At 52.6% G+C, this 20689-nt stretch overlaps 1 protein-coding gene across 1 annotated transcript; it reads right to left on the bottom strand.

Moving 5' to 3' along the window:
• Positions 1-6959: 6959 nt before the first annotated feature.
• Positions 6960-20087, bottom strand: WFDC1 (WAP four-disulfide core domain 1). Its single transcript, XM_037815794.1, has 7 exons — positions 20078-20087; positions 19618-19797; positions 15140-15223; positions 14220-14363; positions 11290-11331; positions 9820-9893; positions 6960-7279 (listed from the first exon to the last, which is right to left on the bottom strand). The coding sequence occupies exons 1-6, from the start codon at positions 20085-20087 to the stop codon at positions 9835-9837; spliced, it is 519 nt and encodes a 172-aa protein (XP_037671722.1). The 3' UTR covers positions 6960-7279; positions 9820-9834.
• Between the last annotated feature and the right edge of the window lie 602 nt (positions 20088-20689).

The raw sequence follows: 20689 nt of genomic DNA, 5'->3' as shown, positions 1-20689 counted from the left end.
CAGGGTCAAGTTCAAACTCAGGATGTGAGCTGGCTGGCAACAGCTTAATTTTCTAGCCCCTTTTCTCCATCTGTGCTCAATGGCTTGTAGTTCCTTGAGCCTCTCAAGTCTGTGCTTTGCAAATGCTGTTCCATCTGCCAGGATGCCTTTCCTTGCTCTTTCTCACCCAACCCACCTCACTTCTCCTTGCTCCCCAGTCTAAGCTCAGGTGTCCCCTTCCCTGGGAAGCCCCCTCCCTCCTTGCTCTTCTGACCAGAAACCCAGAGCTCACGTATGGGGGTATCCTGGCTCTATCCCACCACCTGTAATGACAATTCACCTCTGTCTCCCTCTCCAGACTGTCAACTCGAGGACAGAGACACAATAAGGCATCTTTGACCTTCTGTGGCTCATTTTGGCAGCTTCTTCCAGAGAAACCCAAAATCCGAAGCTGTCAACACAAGGTCACACTCTAACAGTGGAATTTCAGAAAGAAAGATGTTTTGGGAGCCGAACACCTGCCACCCTCTTGTCTTCTTGGCTTTGTACCTGCTTACCTGCTCCAGGCCACGAGCGTGGGAAGCCAGCCCGGATTCGGGGATTGGGTTTGTCTTGCCCTGTTGGACCCACCTGCCTTCCCTCCACACTGACTTGCTGTTCTTTGTGCATATGTTCCTTCTGGTAAAGATTTGTGGTGGGGGAGTTTCACAGGCAGCTCAGCTGGAATTCAAGCCTGGGAAAGAACGGCTGCACGTCAGCCTACCCAAGGCACAAAGGGATCACTTCATTAATCTGGTTCTTATGGAAAAGCTGCCTCAGTAGGGGAGGCTTCTGGCAGGCCGTCCCCAGCCCAGCACCCCATGTTCCAGCCATTCCCGGGGACCTCGGGACAAGCCCCATTCTGCCCAGCAGACCATTCCCCGGAACGCCTCCCTGTGCGGGGACCAGGCCCACCCAGTCGGCCCCCCGTGGCCGTGCCCCAGGCCCCCGCTTGCTTGTTGGGAGGGACTCAGTCCTCAGCTCGTGGGTGCTGCTCCCCTGGGCCACTCCCTGTCCTCGCCACCACCACAGAAGCGGTCCCCAGGCGACAGCACGACCCCTCCTCGGTGTGGGAGGAGGCAAGAAAGAAAGCCCCAGAGAGGGGGCCAGGCCCGGCTGTCCCAGGAGGGCTGGGGCGGGCGCTGCTGCCTCTGCAAGCCGCCGGGTCCTCAGCCCTGAGCCCCCGGCTGATCCCAAAACTGGGTAAGGAGGGTTCCCACGTCCTGTCCTGGCTGAGAAGGCGGCAGCACAGCACGACCAGGACCTCGATTGTGGTGAGGGCCACACAGAGCTCCCCACGTTATGACAGTGCCCAGGGCCAGGGCACACGTGCACACACACATGCACACACACATGCACGCATGCACACACATGCAGACACACATGCACACATATGCACACACATACACATGCACACACATGCACAGGCACACATGCACACGCACATGCACACGCACTCATGCACACGCACTCATGCACACAGGCACACACAGATGGGCGCGTGCATGGCTGGGGACATGGGAACAAGCTCTGGGGACTGGACCAAGGTCACAGGGAGGACGCTAACAGTGGGTAGGCGGTGAAGGGCATGTGGGGACCCCCCGGATGCTCCTTTGCACCTGCCTGTGACTCTATAACGATTTAAAACCAATAAAGAGTTTTTGAAAATTATTTTACAAAACAACAGGTGACTGTCCTATGTATGGGGTGTAAGCTGACTGTGACAATAATAGGAAAAACAGGACAATTCTGTTCTTCCTTTCATCTCTTCTTCCCTTGCTCCCTTCCATCTTTCTTTCTTTCCTTCCCTTCCTCCCTTTTTTCTTTTTCCTTCCTTCCCTCCATTACTTCCTCTCATTTCTACTTCCAGTCTTTTCTCCCTCTTTCTCTTGCTCTCTTCTCTTCCTTTCCTTCCTTCCTCCTTCCTGCAGTCTTTTCCAGAAAGGTTGCACATGATTTGCCTTTCCTGGGACACTAACCATAATGACATAATATTCCTGTACTCTGAATGGCTACAGATATATACAAATTTCAGAATCAAGTTACATATTTTATTAAAAACTCAAAAAATACCTAAATGTGTTCATATAATTACACAGATTAAAGGGTTTTATTTTCCCCCTCACTGACTGAAAAAAAAAAAGTTCCTCCTTCCCAAGGAGTCTGGCTTCAGAAGACTTAGAGCTGTCTCCTGATTCCACAACTTGCCGGCTGTGTGACCCTTGTTAAGTGGCTTTCCCTCTCTGAGCCTCGGTTTCCCTCACCTGGGAATGGGCTGTTAACAGTGTCTGCCTCACAGGGCTGGGGTGGTCTAGATGAGTCGTGAGTCTCTGTCAAGGGCTGACAGAGGTGCCTGGGGCCCAGTAAGTGCTCAGAAGGTGCTGATGGCTGTGCCCAGGGCACCCGAGGAGCAGAAGGAGTGATGGGGTGCCAGGAACGGGGGTGGGGGGGACCCGGGGTGTTGACTGCCTGGTCACGTGACCCAGGGCAAGTCACAGATGTTCTGGGGCCTTTGTGGAATGAGGGACGGGGCAGGTGGTCTCCAGCGAGGACACGGATGCTCTTGTCCCTCCACCCCACATGCATGTTTCCCGGCCCCCACCCCACTGCCTTGCTCCTGAGGGAGCCGGCACACTCCTGCTTGGCCTCCTCTTGGCCTCAGCCTATGAGTCCATAGGTGCCTTCCCCAGGGTTTCGGATGGGGCTGAGGAGGGTCCCTTCTGGTTCCGCTCTGGGGTGGGTGCTGGAGCTGTGGGGCCCATGTTTCACATCTCAAGGAGAAAGCCACTGTGCATAGAAGAAAGAGGCAAAAATGACAGTGAGTGACCCCGGGAGACTCATGTCCCTGGTCCACACGTTCCTGAGGCCCAGGGGAGCCCATGCTGGTCCAAAGGTGGGACCAATCAGTTCTCCCCGGCGTTGACAACAAAGACAACAACAATGTTGATAGCAGCACGAGCCCTTGTGCAGCACATACCACGGCTGGGCCTAGTTCTGAGATCTATTAAGAATACATGTCCTTCCCACAACAGCCCTGTAGTCTCGTCACCCCTCCCCCCCTTTACAAGTGGGGAAACTGAGACACGGTGCCATAACCCGTGCAAGGCCACACAGGTAGTGAGCGCCAGGAGTCAAACCCCATCAGCCCGGCACCCGAGCCCAGGCCGCCAGCCACCCCTCCCCGCTGCCCTTCCTTGCAGCCCCTGCAGCCCGAGCTGGGATTCTGTTATCACCACAGCGATTCAAAGACACATCCCAGTTTCAGAGACCAAAAAGGTGAAAAGAACACATGTATCTTATTCTTACTTAGATAAGAAAAGGTGGTCAGTGCATGAGTGAGTGAATGAAAAGGTGACGAGTGAGTAAGAAAGTTAATTACACTGAAGCTAAGGGGGAAATGCACCAGTGGAACTTAGTGATGGATGAAATGATACAAATTAGGGCCTCATTATTTGGGGCTTTAACCAGTGTTCTCAGCCAGGGACAGATTGTGTCCTCCAGGGGACATTTGGCAATGCCTAAAGACATTTTTGGTTGACAAAACTTGGCAGGGGAGTGCTACTGGCATCTAGTGGGTAGAAGCCAGGGATGCTGCTAAACCTCCTACAATGCACCGGGCAGCCCCCACACAAAGAATTATCTGGTCTTAGAATGTCAGTAGTGCTGAGTTTCTCAACCCTGGCTTAAAACACACAGGGTCAGCGCTCCCTCTTAAAATGCAAATGCTCCCAGGACTGTTCAGATATTAAGCATGATCAATTCCCACACCACCACCTCCAGGAAGCCTCCCCGATTCTCCTTTCCTCCCACTGGGCTCCCTCAGCACCACCTGTCCCTGCTCCAGCCGCAGGCCTGCCCTCCACTCCATGGCTCTGGTTACTTATCTGAGTCTCCCAAGGACGGTGGGCTCCTCGAGGGCAGAGAGCTCGTCTTATTTTTCTGATTTTTCTCTGCTTCTCCACCACCTAGCATAAATGATCCACTCCCCACAGGGGCATTTGCATCCTAGTCAACAATTCATTTCCATTCATGATCTTGCTTGAGCTCTCCATAAGCCTATGAGGGTGGAGCTCTCCCTGACATTTAGGGGTGTGGAAACCAAGGCTCGGGCTTAGTAACCTGCCAGCTGGTGAATGCAAAGAACAATCCCATCTAGATGTGGGTGTCAGCAGATTGGGGCTCAAAGCCCAGCTCAGCAACTTGCTTGCTGTGTGATCCCAGGCAGCTACTCAACCACTCTGTGGCTGGGTTTCCACATCTGGAAAACAGGCGTGCCCATGCAGTCTTTCTCAGGTTTTGTGAGGGTTAGGAGTCGGTACATGTTTTGTGCCAGGCTGATAATATTAAGTAATCATGATCCTGCCTGTTTCTTCAGCATTATCCTTATATCATCTCATACAGTCCCACCAGTCGCTCCAAAAGGCAGCTACTCCCATCACACCCATTTCACAGAGGAGGAAAACTGAGGCTCAGAGAGGGTGAGTGCCTTGCCCAGGATAGGATCCCTGTTTGCCCTGTCTCGACTCTCTCCACACCCCGCTACCTCTGTGGGCAGCCCACCCTGCAGTGGGGATGAACTGAGCCCACCCCCTTGCCCTGCAGCCCCCCACCTGAGTGTGCACCAACGCCTCCCTCTGCTTCCTCTGGGCCAGAGTGTGCAGAAGAGCCTGCGATTGGTTTGAATCCTGGCCCTGGCACTTCTTGGCTGCGTGACTTTGGGTGAGTCCTTTAAGCAACCTGAGTTGTTTTTCTTGTCTGAGAGATCCGTGGGAAATGCCTGGCGCAGCTGAGTGTCTGCTGGTTGTAATTTTTTGCTTCTGCCGGGTGTGGCCAGCCAGAGAGCAGACCGTCCCTTAGGCCCGGGGTCCTCAGCCCGCCACACCCTGGCTGCTGGGCAGGAGCACCAGGCAGCCTTCACCAACCCCTGGCCCAGGCCCTCCCAGACCCTCGTGGATGGGGAGCCAGGTGTGGCCCCAGCTCGCACCACAGAAATCACAGGTGTCCACTCCATGACCCTGGGCTCGGCAGATATGAAACTGGCTCCCTGCAATGGAAATTCTCCATCTCCTGTTGCACTTGACCTTCTCCAGTAAAGTCATCTTTCTTTTCCATTGAAGCAAAAGTCAAAACCTCACCCAGGCAGTGTTTAAAATGCTCACTTTTTGCAAATCATTTTACCTTTTTGCACAAATCATTTTTCCTTTCTATCTCACGTTCCACATGCACACACACACCCCTATATGTACAAAAAACAAAAAGAAAAAAAATTATTGAGCCATGTGAATGAACTATGCCCAGAAATGGCAAAAAAAAAACGGTCCCTCAGTCATCCACCTCCTCTTCAAACTGGACTTTCAGTGTTTTTCAAGAGAATATCCATTTTATAGAGAGAAAGAGTGTGTTTGTGGGCGGGTAGGAGGCGCAGGCGCTTGCTTTTAAAACCTGGGTGTTTGTCTCACCAGGAAGCCGTTTTGGAATTAGAACGATTGAATCCTGTCAAATGACTGATCAATACCCAATTACCATTGGGCTGCACTGAAAAGGCAAGTTTATTGGTTGAATTTAATCATTGTCCCCCAACAAGACTGCAAGTGTGTGTGTGAGTGTGAGTGTGTGTGGACTGTTGAAATTAGGGGGGTGTATCAGATGCCCCCGGGGCTCTGTCCCCTCGAGTCCCTTTGTGTGATTCCTCCCTGGGCAGTGTGGGGCCGATCCACAGTGTGGCACGAGGCCACTTGCACCGTTTGTGGGGCCCAGCGCCAAATGAAAGGCGGGGACCCTCGTTTAACATTTACTGAGAATTTCAAGATGGCAACCACATGGCACTAAACCAACTTGGGGTGCCCTGAGGGGGCACAGGCTGCTTGCAGGCTTTGGAGCCAGCCTCTGGGACCCCCAGGGGTTTGTGGAGGCAAAGGGGCCCTCAGGGGGCCGTGACTCCTCACCCTGGTCTGACCGCCTCTCCTCCCACCCCCTTCCCCACCCCTCTGCCAGTTTTGCCAAAGAGCTTCCTAAGAAATCACTTTTAACAAATTCTCATCTCAAGGTCTGCGTCAGGAGGATCCAAACTAAAATCCCATGTCCACGTAGAAACTCATGGATGAAGTTCAGGGCAGCCTTATCCATAGGAGCCAAAAGGTGGCAACGACCCAAGTGTCCATCAGTGGCCAAATGGACAAACAAAATGTGGTCTATCCATACGATGGAATATTATTTGGCCATAAAAAGGAATAACATCCTGATTCATGCTCCAATATGAAGGAACCTTGAAAACATCATGCTAAGCCAAAGAAGCTAGTCACAAAAGACCACAGACTGCATAATTCCATCCATGTCAAGGTCCAGAAGGCGGAAATCCACACACAGAAAGTAGATCTGCAGTTGCCAGGAGCTGGGGGAGGGGTGGGGAATGGGGAGTGGGCTAACAGGCATCAGGTTTCTTTCTTTTTAGGAAAAGAAATATTTTTACTTCTGAAGAATTTTTTTGTCCATGCGTTTTCTTTTTAGAACAGTTGTTGGCTTAGGGGTATCTTTTTGAATTGGTGAAAATGTTTTGAGATTAACTGGCGATGGTTGCACAGCTCTGTGAATATACTGAACACCACTGAGCTGTATACTTTAAATGGCTGAATTTTATGGTTTGAAGTTTATCTTAATCAAGTTGTTTAAAAAACAAACTAAAAGAGGGAGGCACATGGCCACGCATTCCCGATTCCAGGCAGCAAAGAGGACAGCACCTCACCCCGTAGCCCCATCCACTCCCCACACCCAGAATAAAAGTTGACAGCGTCCCCCAAACCACCAGACACTGGGCATTGCGTTTTGTTGATGTTTTGCTTGTTCCGAAGCCTCCTCCCGCCTCTTCTAAAATTCAGACTCCAGTAGATGCGATTCAAGATCATCAGGTGGTTAAACTATGAATCATTCACGAGTCGGTCAAGTCATTTCCATGTTATGATGAATGGGTTTATTTTGAGAACATGTGGGATGGGTACAAGGGTCCCTGAATATATGTGAATAACCAAGACCCCGAACTCTTAGGAGGGGCTCCACTGGGGCACCCAGAGGTGGCAGCTCCCCTTCAGGGCGAAGGTCTTGGGGGTCTCTCCTAAGTCATTCCCGGATAAGAAGGCAGAGACCAGTGGGGTTCAGACTACCCGGGCTCCCACTCAGCCAAGCTGGGCCTCTGGGGATCAAACTGTGGTGACCCAAGGGTTCCCAAGGCTCAGTAGGAAGCTGGAGGAACGTTCTCGCAAATCAGCTGAAAATGAAGCAAAGAAGAGATTAGCAGGAGCTGCGGCTTGGACAGAACAAGCTGTCACGGCCTGTTTAATCGCCTTCCCCCTGCCCGGCCAGAAACACCGGAAAGATTCCGGTTTCCATGAGGATTAAATTCTAAGAACCGCTTTCTGGGCCTGACCCATGAATCACATGCAGTCACCTGGCCCCTTTGAAACGGTCTGGAAAAGCTTGCACAGTTCAATGGCCCAGACTTCCAGATCCGAGTCACAGTGGGGACCTCCGTGCGCGCCAGCCTGCTGCAGAAACCCATGCTCTCATCAGCCTGGTTAAGTCACCCACTGCTCTTTCCAAGGAATAATTTAAGGAAAAAAGTGGTGTGTTTTTTTTTTTTTTCCCTCTGCCTTTGCTCAGCTCTGATGCTGCTTGGCTTTTCCAGCAGGATTTGTTTAATGAACATGGGAGATGGTCTGTTTTTCTGCATAAATAGGAAGCAGCATGTTGCCTGGCTTGGCCTGGATGCCATCCGCGGTTGCTGAGCGCCAGGATGGTGAATGCGATCACGCAGCCTCTCTGTGTGCCACCGGGAGCGTGTGCATGTGTGCTGTGGGCTCCAGATGGGACCCACATAGGGTCATCCTCATTCATCCCCCAAACCCCCAGCAGCCTTTGATCTGCTGGCAGAGGCCTCCCCAGGCGAGGCTGCAGCCCTTGAGGAAGGCACGCTGGGCCACCTCCTGCCCCTGCTGATGGGGCCAGACCTGACCCTGGACTTTTTCAGGTACGTGAGTCAATAAATCCCCCTTTTGCTTTAAGCCAGTTTGACTCGGGCTTCCTTTCCTGTGCAACCCAAAGAGGCACAAATAAGAGTTCTCAGTTCCAGTCAGGAAATGCTGGGGCCTGATGTTCCTAGCTCAGTCGGGGCTGCCGTGTCTGCGCCATGCTTTGCTTGCCTTGGCGATGGGGCTGTGCTCTGCACAGAGCCAGGACTGGTCCTGCAGACGTAGCTCTCCTGGACCAGGAGGCAGCAGCCGGCTCCTGAAACGCTGTCCGAGGGCACAGAAGGAAACAGCCCCTCTGAGCTGATTCTTAGCAATCAAGAAAAAAGCCTATATTGGGGCTGTGTGAGCTCCCATTTACTGAGAGCTCGCCACTGGGCACGCCGGGACATCTTTATGCACATCCTCTTGCTGAGTTTCTGCTGCAGCCCTCACGGTCACTCCCACGTTACAGATGAGGGAACTGGGGTTCAGACAGCTCAGCTCATTTGCTTGTGGTCATGTGGGGTGGGGGTGAGAACTTAAGCCCAGGCCAGCCTGGCTCCAAAGCCCCTACTCTCAAAAAACATCCTCGCGTGGCTCTCAAAGTCCTGTTCTGACCCGCTGACTCTGATTTGAGCTCACAGTCCCCAGACACACCCCACCCCCTCCCAGGGAGTGCTCCTGTCACCAGCGGGCAATAGGCAGGCTGGCATCCGTCCCTGCCAGAACCAGAGTCCCCCGGAGGATTCAGACCTGAATATTCTGGAATCTGAAATCTGATGTTTGCCTTCCAAGGGCATTCTGGGTTTCCTAGGCTTCTCTCTGCCAGTGCAGGGGGGGTGGGTACTGGGATTTCACAGCTGATACCCTCTGCTGGCTGTGTGCCCACATCCTTTGCATCTGCCTGCACCATCTCTGAGGGTGTCCTAACAGCAGAGTCTGCACTTTATTTACAGTCACTGCTGCTCCAGCTGGCTGCCCCCTCCTCCGTCCTTTTCCCAGCCTAATGGTCTCCCTCTGGCTCCTCAAAGCCAGGTGCTTTCCTGCCTTGGGACTTTTGCTCCCAGCTCCCTCTGCCTTAGCAACCTTTCCCCAGGTCTTCCTCTGGCAGCATCTTCCCACGTCCAGGTCTTGGCTGTGCGGTCACCTCCTCAGAGAAGGCCTCCTTGATTGACCCTCTAATGCAGCTCCCACGCCCCCGTCCAGGAACTCTGCACCACATCGCCTGCTCATTTCCTTCACAACACTTACTACAGCCCCTCGCTTTCTTGGTCAGTTTTTGGTTGACTTGTTTGTTGTCTGTCTCTTCCTCTGAGGGTGTAACTCCCCTGAGAGTAGGAATCTTGTCTGCTGTGCCCGCTGTGGTACCCCCTGGACCACGCCTGGCATAGACTGGATATCTATCAGCTCACGTTGCACAGCTGAGCGCCTGGTACTGCCCCTTCCTGGAGTTGGCACTCAGTAGTATCCTCTGACAGAAGGGAGGGAGAGACAGACAGACAAGGCTTCATGGGGCATGGCGGCCACTGTCTACCTAGTCACAGAGGCGTCGAGGCAAAGGAGTGGAAAGGAAAGTTATAACCCAGCCTCGTCTTTGGATTTAGGTCCAGAAGGGTGTCTGCTTCTGACTACACACAAAGTTCCTTGACTCTTCACTTTCAAACTATGAGGGAACTTTAAAACACTACCAGGAGGTAAGGCCCCACCGTCACCCTCCCATGGTCAACTTCATTTTGACAGGTGTCCGTACCACCTGGCTGCCCCAACCCACCCCTTCCGTTGGCTCACTTGCCCCTCCTACCCGTGGGTTGTTGCTTTATGGAAAGTTCCCCTGTCGTCCCTTTCCATGCTCTGCCACGTTTTTTGTGTCGCCGTCTGCAAAAAGAACAAAGCTCTGTCTGGGTGGCTGTGCCTGCCCAGGGACTGCCAAATCAAGCCCAAATCTCTTGGCCTTGTCTGTTCCCTGGCCCAATAGCCCCCTTTCTCCCAAATGAGTTCACACCGTTCACACCCGCAGCCTCCCCCTCTGCACACCATGGCCCCACGGCTGGGTGATCTTGCCCTGCCCACACTTCCAGCCTCTTCTCCTGCCAGCGTCTGCCTAGCTCACTACGCACTCCAGCTGCAGTGACCACGGCCAAGCTCTTCCCCCTCGGGGTTTCACGCCTGCGTTCCTCTGCCAGCTCTCTCCTATTCTTCAGGCTGCGCTGGAATGCCCGTCCCCAGGAAGCCTTCCGGAACGACCAACAACCCTCTCCCGGTAGCTCGTATGTGACCGCAGCAGCCCTTATCACTGTGAGCATAAGGAAACCGCTCCGGCTTTTTCCTTGTTTGCATTTCCTGCTTGGGAGATGCTGCATGAGGGCAGGGACGGGGTCTGTGATGTTCAAACTGTTACTTCAGCCCCAGCACAGAACAAGGAGCAAGCCTGATAAACAGGTGCCGAAAATTAATGACAAAGGTATGTTGCATGCATGGAAGAATGGAAGGAAGGGAGGGAGGAGACTGAATGATTGGATGGACGGATGGATGGATGGATGGATGGGGGACTGGGTGGATGGATGATTGGATAGAGCGATGGATGGATCAATGTATGATTGAATAGATGGATGGTGATGAACTATTGGATGGGTGGATGAGTGGGTGGGTGGGTGGATGGTTGGCTGGCTGGCTGGACAGACAGATGGATGAATGGTGTCAGCCATATTTCCTAATTCCCTGACAGAGAGCAGGAGGGACTTAGCACATCGAGTCCCTGGTTAAGCATGAGACCACATTTGCTATGAGCCCCTCTCTGGCTCACACCTTCCCATCCACCATCAGACAACAGGGTTTTCACGTTGTGTCTCCATCGTGGTCCCCACCTTGTCCCCATCTCTCAGCCCTGAGCTGCTGCCTCAGTTCCTGTCTCGGTCACCTGACCAGAGGTCCAGTCAGCTCCCGGGTCTGGACCCCGGCCTCATCCCGCTGGGACCCACCCGGCCCATGGTCTGAAGTGGCGTCTGCCCATGTCAGACACCACTGGAGGAAGACTCGGGCTGCGGGAGAGACTTTCACAACAGGAGCAGGTCGGGCAGCTCACCACCCCACCCTAGGGTGCCGCGTGAGGGAATAAGAGCAACTGGGGAGAAGAGGGGTGTTCCTTTTCACAGCAGCTTCAAACTGTAACTCTCACAACAGCAAACAGGCTTTTAACTTTCCTCTTCTCCCAGAAATGTTCATTCCCCTTTCCAGCGCCCGCTGCAGAGAAAGTGGAGATTTCTCCTCTTACCTGGGTATTCCTTGGGAAATTCATGGCGTAGGAATTGCCCATCTGGAAAACACACGGAAGGTTCTCTTAGTATTCCATGAAGCTCCCTTTCAGGGGTTCAGAAGGTGAAAACCATTTTCATAAAATATTGACAGGTTATTTGTGCCTTTCACTGTCATTCTCTCACGGGAGTCCAGTGGGGTTTCCCGGGGGTTGCCTGGGGTGAAATCACGGCTGAATGGATGCAGCAGTGAAATGAGAATCCAGCTGTCTTCTTTGAACCCATTTATTAAAGAGAATTGCCAAAATGCAAAACAATGCCACTCTTCTCATTATTTTTTTTGGTTCTGGAAAATATTTATTTTTAATAAAAATTTTATTTGTTTAATACATAATGGGCTTATCATTGTTATTTTTAAGTGAATTATAACATAAATATTTTAAATGTCTCAGACTTAATTCCTACCACAGGGATTATCCATGGCTATAACTAAGCCATATAAAGGAAAGCTCTTGAGGTCCTCAACAATTTTTAAGCGTGTAAAGGATCCTGAGACCAAAAATTTGAGAACCGCTATCTCAACAGATGAGCAGAAAGCAAAATTTCAACATAGTGAAATGTCATGAGAAAATTTGCTGGAATGGGGAGTGAATGGTACTTTTGGGAGCCCATTCAAAAGAAACTAATAGGATTACTGCAAATGACAAATAATTTGTGAGCATAAATCTTTGCTCCACTGCTTCACTGATCCTCTCTGAAAATGGGCATAAAATGATTATCTCTTAAATTTATCGTGAATACTAAAAGAAGCAATTTCATTCAATGCAAATATTTAAATAATGACAAAGCAAATATTAAGTGGAACCACGTGAAATTACCATTTTTGTATGTAAAAAGTGGTCAAATGTCAGCAATTTGTCAAATGTGTTAAATTGCTACATAGGAATTTCCACTAAGGAATTCTCACCATAGTCTGGCTTTAACTCCCTTTCTGCAGCCCCCAGACCCCCAAGTAGAGCAGTAAAATATTTGTGGGAAAGGGGGAAAATGCTGGCCAGAATCTGCAACGCCTCTCCCTCAGCAATCCCTCCAGCATTTAATTCTCTTCATCCTCAATGCATGAGCTTCATCTTCTCTGCTATAACATTAATAAATCATCTTTAGGCAATAGCTGGACGCTCTGTTTTCCTTTGGGCGTGCGGCCACACTTAAAATCACACAGGTGACATTTATTGCACAAGGTGATGAAGCCCAACGGGGCCAACCCACAACCCGGGTGACCCTGCCAGCAGCTGGGCAATGACTCTTCCCCAAAGGCAAGTGGGTGGGGTTATTCCAGGCCAGACTGTTCTCTCTGGAACATTCCTGGGCCCCCTCCCTCCCACTGGGTTTGAATTTGCCCCACGGTGCCACAGGAGGGAGCCAGAGGTGCGCTGGAAACCGGGCACCCACGCCGCCCTCCCCCACCAGGCCTCATCTGTCTACCCAGCCTGTCACTCTCACAAAACCAACCCCCTCCTGCCCAGCTGCACAGCCCTGCTTTAGTCTTCTCGGGCACCAATGCAGGGGAAAGTCGCTTTGTCGCTGTGAGGACTGGGGTACAGTCCCCAGAGCTTGGCTCTGCAGGCTCAGCTTCTGGGGGACTCCAACCCACTCAGAAAAATGGCCTGCCTCTGCCTGAGCCTGCTCTCCGGAAACGAAGTTGCCTTGCAGGCCCTTTGTCCGCTCTCCGCCTGTGGAAGGCGGGACCCCTCCGAGGCCGGGGCCCAGGCTGGTAGCCCTTGGAAGTGGAATTGTCATTGGCACTTCCGGAAGCAGACTCGGGGGGCACTTGCGTCCGGTTGTGGGCATGAGATTTGCGCTTTGTATCAAATGGCTCAGGAAAACAGATGCGGGCATTTATATGAAGAGAGAATTCCAGCTCTGCTCCTTATTAGCCATGTGCATCTTCCAGGCAAGTCCCTGAACTCAAGCCTTCCCTTGGGGAGCACAGAGGTCATGGCCCTTGGGAGCACTGGGGTGGCCCTCGGGGAGCACGGGGCTCCATGCTGGGGCGTGGTTTCTGGGACAGAAAACACAGTTTCTCCTTGTGAGCCAGTTCTTGCCCTCAGCTTCACAGCTCTCTAAGCCAGATGACAATAAAGCTAATATAGAGACCACGGCATCTCGCTCTCTAGGGGAAGCATGTATCTCAAAGCACACAGTCATTTGCCTAAAGCTGGAAAACCACACACGGAGGGGTTTACAGCCAGCCCTCCACCACCTCCCAGCAAGTATGCCCTGAATCAGTGCTAAACTCTCTGCTAGGACGAATCCCCGGAGCCAGGCACCCCTGGGTGGTCTCACAGTTCCACAGAGCCCACCTTTGGCCCGGCTAACCGAGAGCTCCCTACCGTCCCAGGTTCCGACTTGCCCCCGTTTCCTGCCCCCTTACACCATGCACAAGGCTCCCGCAGGCTTCCCACACCATCAGGAGTCACTGCTTGCCCCGTGCTGGGAAAACCAGGCAGACGAAAGCGGCTTAATCCACACATTGATCATCCTTGTCCTCATTCTCAAGACAAATCCCAATTTAGTCAAACCCATGGTCCTGGCAGAAGCTCCGGGAAGTTAGGGCTTCTGGGACAAGTCAAATTCCACACCGTTCAAAATCGACACATAGCTAGAGGTCAAAACCCGGTGTGGGCTGAGCACCCATCATTGCCCGGCTCTGAGTGAATGAGCTCAATTAATCCTCCCAACAGCTTGGAGCAGCCCATTTTACAGGTGAGGAAACTGAGGCCCGGAGATGTGGAGCGACTGCCCCCAAGGCCACCCCAGGTTGGAAGGGCAGAGCTGGGACTGCAGAGCCAGGGCCCGGGGTCCCAAGCGGGCCTGACAGGGGCGGGGCAGAGGGCCTGGGACAGGAGGCTGGGGAGCGGGCCGGGCACGAGGGGGTCCCCACACTCACCTGCCTGCGGCTCCCTGACACACTGGCCGCGGTTGGGGATGCCCTTGTCCTTGTCCTCCGGGACCAGGATGAGGCACTCGAAGCCCGAGGGACAGAGCAGCAGCTCCTCCCCCTCCTCGTCCACGGTGGTGCTGCACGACTCTGCTGTGGGGGGACACACACCGGGGGGCTCAAGGGGGCCCCCAGCAGGCGACAGCCATACCCCGGCCCAGAGGGGCCACCTCTCAGCTGCACCCAAGATTCCAGGCCAGCAGCATGTGTGTGTGCATGCACTCACACCCGTGCACACTCACACACACACACCCAAAGTCACATGACCCTGAACGTGCCTGTGTGTGCAGTGACACCCATACACACCGTATCCACGCTCACACACCTACGCTCTTGAACACTTATGCACACACATGTTCACACCACACACAAATCCTCACACACACACATTATGTCACACGCCTATGTGTGTACATCAAGGCTTAACTATTCAGATCCGAAGCCACACACAGATGCACACCCCAATGACCACAGCCACACACACACAAATGTGTGTGGTCACAAGCAGATGCAAGTTGTACACACCCAACCCTGCAATTCTCTAGGGCCCCGGTCTGTCTTTCCTCTCAGAAACTGTTCTCCACCCATCCGGGAAGGAGGCCTCACCATTACGGAGAAGGGAGCACCTTACTGCATTTGGGGATCCCAAAAACAGCCCCAAGCCCCCTCCCTCCCGACCATCCCCCGGGAAGTCAATCCCTCTGTACGGGGGATTCTGAAAACCTGGCTGACCCCTCCCCTGTCTCATGTCGGGGTGAAGGACGATCAAAGAGGGCCAAGGGGTTTGGGCCGATGGGGACCCCTCATAGGGGACAGACACTCCAGGGTGGCAGCCTGAGGAAGGGGGGACCCCGGCGCTGGGCAAGTACCTTGTGACACCTCCTCGGGGCCGTCCAGGAGCCAGCTGCTGCCGCCAAGTCGTCGGGGTTTCGGCTGCACCAGCCAGTCTAGAACTAACACAGTCCGTGGGTAAAGCCAGGCCCTCAGCCGGCACGCAGCTGAGGAGAGCCCCCCGATCCAGGGGCTCAGGAAGCCTAGCGATTCCCGAGGGGACATGGAGGCTCCATCGCCCCCCAGCTTCAGCACCCCCTCTTCCCTGCAGGCCACAGAGCTGTCGAGCTTTGCCTGAGCCTGACCCACCAACCAGGGCCCTTCCTGTAGCCGGGTGTGACTGCGCGACCCAGATCCAGCAGGCAGGTCACTAGCAGATGCAGCAAGGCAACTTCTGGCCTTGCCCTTGGACGGATGGCCCTTTACTCCCCTCCCTCTCTCCAGCCTCCTTCTTACAGGCTGGGAGTCACCTCGACTTTGTGGTCAAGGTCATCTGTCGGGTCGCAGAGCAGCAGGGTGGAAGGTACCCGGGTCCCTGGCTATTAACCAAGAGAGAAGTAAACATCTAATAGCTTTGGCCCCGACATTAATGGGTCTTTTGTTACAGCTGCTTGCCTGTTCTCTAGCCAGTACATTTTCAACAGGAAGAGTTACCAAAGCCAACAGATTGGCAGCCCTTCAAAACACCAAATGTCACCAAAGGACAGGTAGCGAAAATGACGGAAAGCAGGCCAGGCAGGGACCAGGGGCAAACTGGCGAGCGTTTCCATTTAAAACCGATCAGCTGCGGCTCAGCTTTGGCCAGTTGTCACCCGTGTTCCCAGAAGCTCTGATTCTTTTAAACTATCGAACTAGATTTTACAAATATAAATCTTCTGATTTTAAATATTGGTATCTCTAGCTTTGAGACTTTTAAAGCACTTTGGAGATCAAATAAGACAGGTCTGAGACCACATTTGTGACCTCTGCTGTAGTTTGACTACGAAATTTGACAAAAATAAGGAAGTTGAGGTACTATGTAGTGCTTTTTTAAGTACACGATGGGTACTGGGTAAAGTGCTGGCTAGCTTTTGCTCTAAAAAGATGATTACCAAAGTGGTTGCTCTTAGCCTAGAAGTTGAAACAATGGAGGAACCAGCAGTTTCCAACTTCCAAAATAGAGGATGACATGATGAGATCCTGCTGCTACATTCCAATCTTCCAACTATCCCTTGTCCCACTGGCTTGGTTTGCACGTTAAAAAATATTTTCAACACTAGTCTTTGCCAAACAGGAAATGTGTTAGCATTTCCTGCTTGTATTCTCTTTGGCATTGATCAAAGGCTTCTGAGTGGCAGGGGCAGCCCGTGCCCTCACTCGAGGCCAGACCCTGCGGAAACAAAACCTTCAGCTCCCTCTTTCCTTGCTCCACATCCAAGCACGTTCAGCCTTTCTAATTCTAGACCATGTCACATCTGTCCATGTCTCTCCATGTCCACTGCAGACCACCTCCACGTCACCCCTGGATTGCTGCAACAGCTTCCAAATGGCTCCCCACATTACACGCCTACCTGCTACCGTCCACTATCCACACAGCAGTTAAAACATAAACAAACAAACAAATAAGTAAATAAATAAAATCTAATCATGACACGCCCCTGCTCAAAAACTTTCCAGTGCACTTGGAATAAACTCTGAATTCTTCCTCACGCCCACCAGGCCCCACGTGGCGTGGCCTCTGCTGACCTCACCCCTCACTCACTGTTCTGGGCCTCCCCGGGTTCTTTAAAGGCACTGATCCCTTTCCCACCCCAGGACCTCTGCATATGCTGTTCTCTCTGCCCGACACACTTTTCCCCGGGTTTGCATGCCTGGCTCCTTCTTATACTCCTGCTCTGCTTAAATGCCTCCTGTAAGAGGCTGTCCCTGACCCCCGGGCTGGGTAGGTTCCCAGGTGCCATGGCTCTCCATCACTGTCCCGTTTGTCTCCTTTGGACATTATTCGGAATTTGCAACAATATGTTTGCTTGCTTCCTTATCGGTTGACTTGCTTTCTTCATCTTTGCATCCTGAGAGATTAGGGAAATGCCTCACACACCAGAAAGGCTGACCTGAATGTTTGTGGAATGAATCTATTCATTCATTTAAATGACTTGAGGTGGTAGGATTTCAGCAAAAGCAAATACGAAAGGTAGGGGGGGAGGAGACTGTTAGGGGAGACTGTTAGCAGCCCATGTGGCACCTGTTACAAGGAAAGCGGGCACATTTACTCTATTTTCCCAGACACTTGGTCAAGGCCTCCCATTGCTCTACTTGCAGACCCCTGCAGGCCTGGAGGCCCCAGGATCTCACTCTTTCCATTCCCTCACTAGAATGTCCTGGAATCGCCTCCCAAATAAACTTACTGCACCCAACTCCTTGTCTTGAGGGCTGCTTTGGAGGAACCAAGAGTGCAAAGAAGGGTGTAAGCTGCCTAGAATGGGGCCTGGCATTGATTCCTGTTGGACCTGAAGTTCTCAACCAAGTTGATCTTGCCCCCCGCCCCCTCCACCTGCAGGACATAACTGCCTAGAGACAGCCTGGGTTGCCACAACTGGGGAGGGGGCTGCTACAGCCATCCAGTGGTTAGAGGCCAGGGGCGCTGCTAAGCATCCTGCAATGCACAGGACAGCCCCCACCACAAAGAATTATCTGTTCCAAAATTTCATTAGTGCCCAGGTTGAGAAACCCTGTGTTGGATGAGATAATTGTTACTATTAACTAACTGTTTGACAGCTCTTCCTGTTGGCCATTGAAAACCAGTCGTTCACTCCATGTTTACTGAGTACCTCTTACAGGCCCAGCGACTGTTTTCAGCGCTGGGGCTACAGCAGTGAAGAAAACAGACAAAACTGCGAGTCTCCATGAGGTTGACCTTCAAGAAGGGAAGAACAGAAAATGGACAAGTACAACACAGTATTTCCAGTCGTGCTAGAGAGAAAAATTAAGCAGGCAAGGAGGGCAAGGAACAGCTAGTAGAGGGACTGCAATTTAGACAGGGAAGTTTTCCCTGAGGAAGTGGCTTCTGAACAAAGACCCAAAGGAGGTGAGGAAGAGAGCCGGCTCACACCTGCACCAACGGCCTACGGACTGAACAACTGGACTGAAAGTCCACCTACGTATGCTGTGTGACCCTGGGCAAGTGACTTAGCCTCTCTGAGAGCCAGTGTCTTCCGCTGTATGATAAGGTGGATAACAGCTCCTTCAACCCCGGGGGTTGGGTGAACATTAAATGAGACGTATGGGGAGACTCCTGGGAATGCCAGGTACAGTTGTATGGTGTGTCCACTGCACAAAAGCTACCGGCCTAGGTGGCAAGTGAGGCTGGAATCTAACCCAAGCTCTGTTATCCAATCCTTCCCTGTTGCAGTCCAGAAGGAGCAGCACCTCTTGGGATTTGTCTGCCTAGAGGGGCTTGCCTTTATGTGCTGCTTCCACTAGGAGGGGCACCACTTTGTCTTGCTGAGGAAGCCGTTTAGGAGCTAGTCTTGCCCTGAGCACCGGGACTGGCCCAGCACTCAGACGCGTCCTAGACTGTAATCCCGAGTATAATTCAGGGTGCTGAGTCCCTTGAGATGGCTGTGACCTCATCCCAAAGAAAACAAAGTGTGCTAATTCTCACCGTCCTCCCGCCCTCCTCCCTGGGCCTCGGGAGACGGGGCTGGGGCACCTTCTCGGAGGCATCTGTGATAATTAAGGCCCGTGGGAAGCTCCAGGCTCTCACCAGAAGGCACAGCCCAAGCAGCTGCTGTTTTCTAAAGGCTCAGCCCCAGCCAGACTGAGTGGAAGACGCCGTACCCCACCCCACCCCCTCTACCCACTTAGGGGGGCAGCTTCTCCCCTCGCAGTCCTGCTCTCCACAAGGATCTGAAGCCCTCCCCACCAGAGATTCAACAAACCTCTTCTCCCACGGAGATGGGCATTCATAGTCACCAGTGTCTCATGGATTGTCTGCTCCAAGGGGGAGTGAACAACTTGAAACGTCAGAGCCCCCCGTGACTGTGCATTTCAGCCCCGTGTGCAGACGGGGAGACTTAAGGATGAAACCAGCTGGCGAGTGGATTTGAACAAGGGCTCTGCCTGCCCCTCCCTCTGGGGGATACATCCCATCTGGACTGCAGAGCTCCCCAGGCCTCTGCCTCAAACGCCTCAGGGCTGCGGATTGGGGAGAAAAGCCCCGGCCTTCTGGGGCATCCAAGAGTCGCGCCCCTGGTTGTGGGGGAATGCAGCTGGCATGTTTAAGGAAAGTCTCAATCTGGCCCAAATCGGGTGCTCAGTAGCTCCAGGCGAGACCCTTGCTGAATGAGCTCCTACTGTTTCCCATTTCACAGGTGAAGCCATAGAGGCCCAAAGAGGTGCAGTAACCTGCCCAGGTGGCACAGCTGTAAACCCAGACTCAGTTTCCCCAAGTTTGCCCTCCTCCACCTCGGGGCAGGACAATTCACCTGCAGGTGCTTCCCCCCATCTCCTTTGGGCTTTGGGGGTGGGGGGCGCCTACCTGGCGGGGGGCTGCACAGCTTCCATGCAGGTGTAGGTGAGCCGTTGTAGCAGCAGACCTCCTGCTGTGAGCACCCGGCGTCCCCCCGGCAGCTCGGGGCTTGGCAGGCTCCGGGCGGCAGCATCCGCGGGGGGCGGAGGGGCAGGGTCGTGGAGGGGCTCCAGGGAAGCTGTCCTTGGCCTGCGGTGGGGGGGGGGGAGGGCGGGGCGTCAGGGGGCGCTCCGAGAGCGCGGCCAGGGTCCGGGGGCTTCTCTACCCTTACGGTTGTCCTCGCCCACAAGAAACGGAGCCGAGCGAACCCGCCCTCAGAGTTTGCTCTGAGGATTACAGAACGCTGTTTCTCTCTGTAAACACCCCCAGACCCAGACCACTCAAAAACAGCCAAAAGATACGTGAAGCTTGGTATGTTTGCCAGAAACAAGTCCGTTCTGCATCTCTGCTCTGTGGGACATATACACACCCGTATACATAGACGGCCACATCGATTTTTATATATGTATATACACATGCATTTCTACATATATTTCTATACATCGACATTTCTACATGCTCCTATAGATACACACATTTCTCATAATCCGTATGTTTGTATAGAGCTATGAGAATTTACAAATTACACAGGTAATGAATAAATTCATGCAGCAACTTGGGTAAATGTCACAAACATAATATTGAGGGGTTAAAAACCGGATCAATGCACTCCCTTTATCCAGTGGATGGATGGATGAATAGAAAAATGGGGACAAAAACTAAATGAAAAATAGGGTGGGATGGGGGAGTGGAATGATATGGGTGTTCTTTTTTATTTTTATTTTTTATTCTTATTCTGATTCTTTCTGGTATAAGGAAAATGTTCAAAAATAGATTGGGGTGATGAATGCATAAATATGATGGTACTACGAACAGTTGATTGCACACCATGGATGATTGTATGGTATGTGAATATATCGCAATGAAACTGAATTAAAAAAAAAAAAACGGATCCAAAGAGAACACATGGCGTTCTTCCATTTGTATAAAGTTCAAAGACAGGCAAAGCTGGTCGCTGGTGGGAGCAGCCAGGAGAGAGACC

Source organism: Choloepus didactylus, chromosome 22 (assembly GCF_015220235.1).
Source record: "Choloepus didactylus isolate mChoDid1 chromosome 22, mChoDid1.pri, whole genome shotgun sequence".
NCBI classification, from domain to species: Eukaryota; Metazoa; Chordata; class Mammalia; order Pilosa; family Megalonychidae; genus Choloepus; species Choloepus didactylus.
Note: the sequence above shows the minus strand (reverse complement) of the source record. Positions and strands in the feature narration are given on the sequence as shown.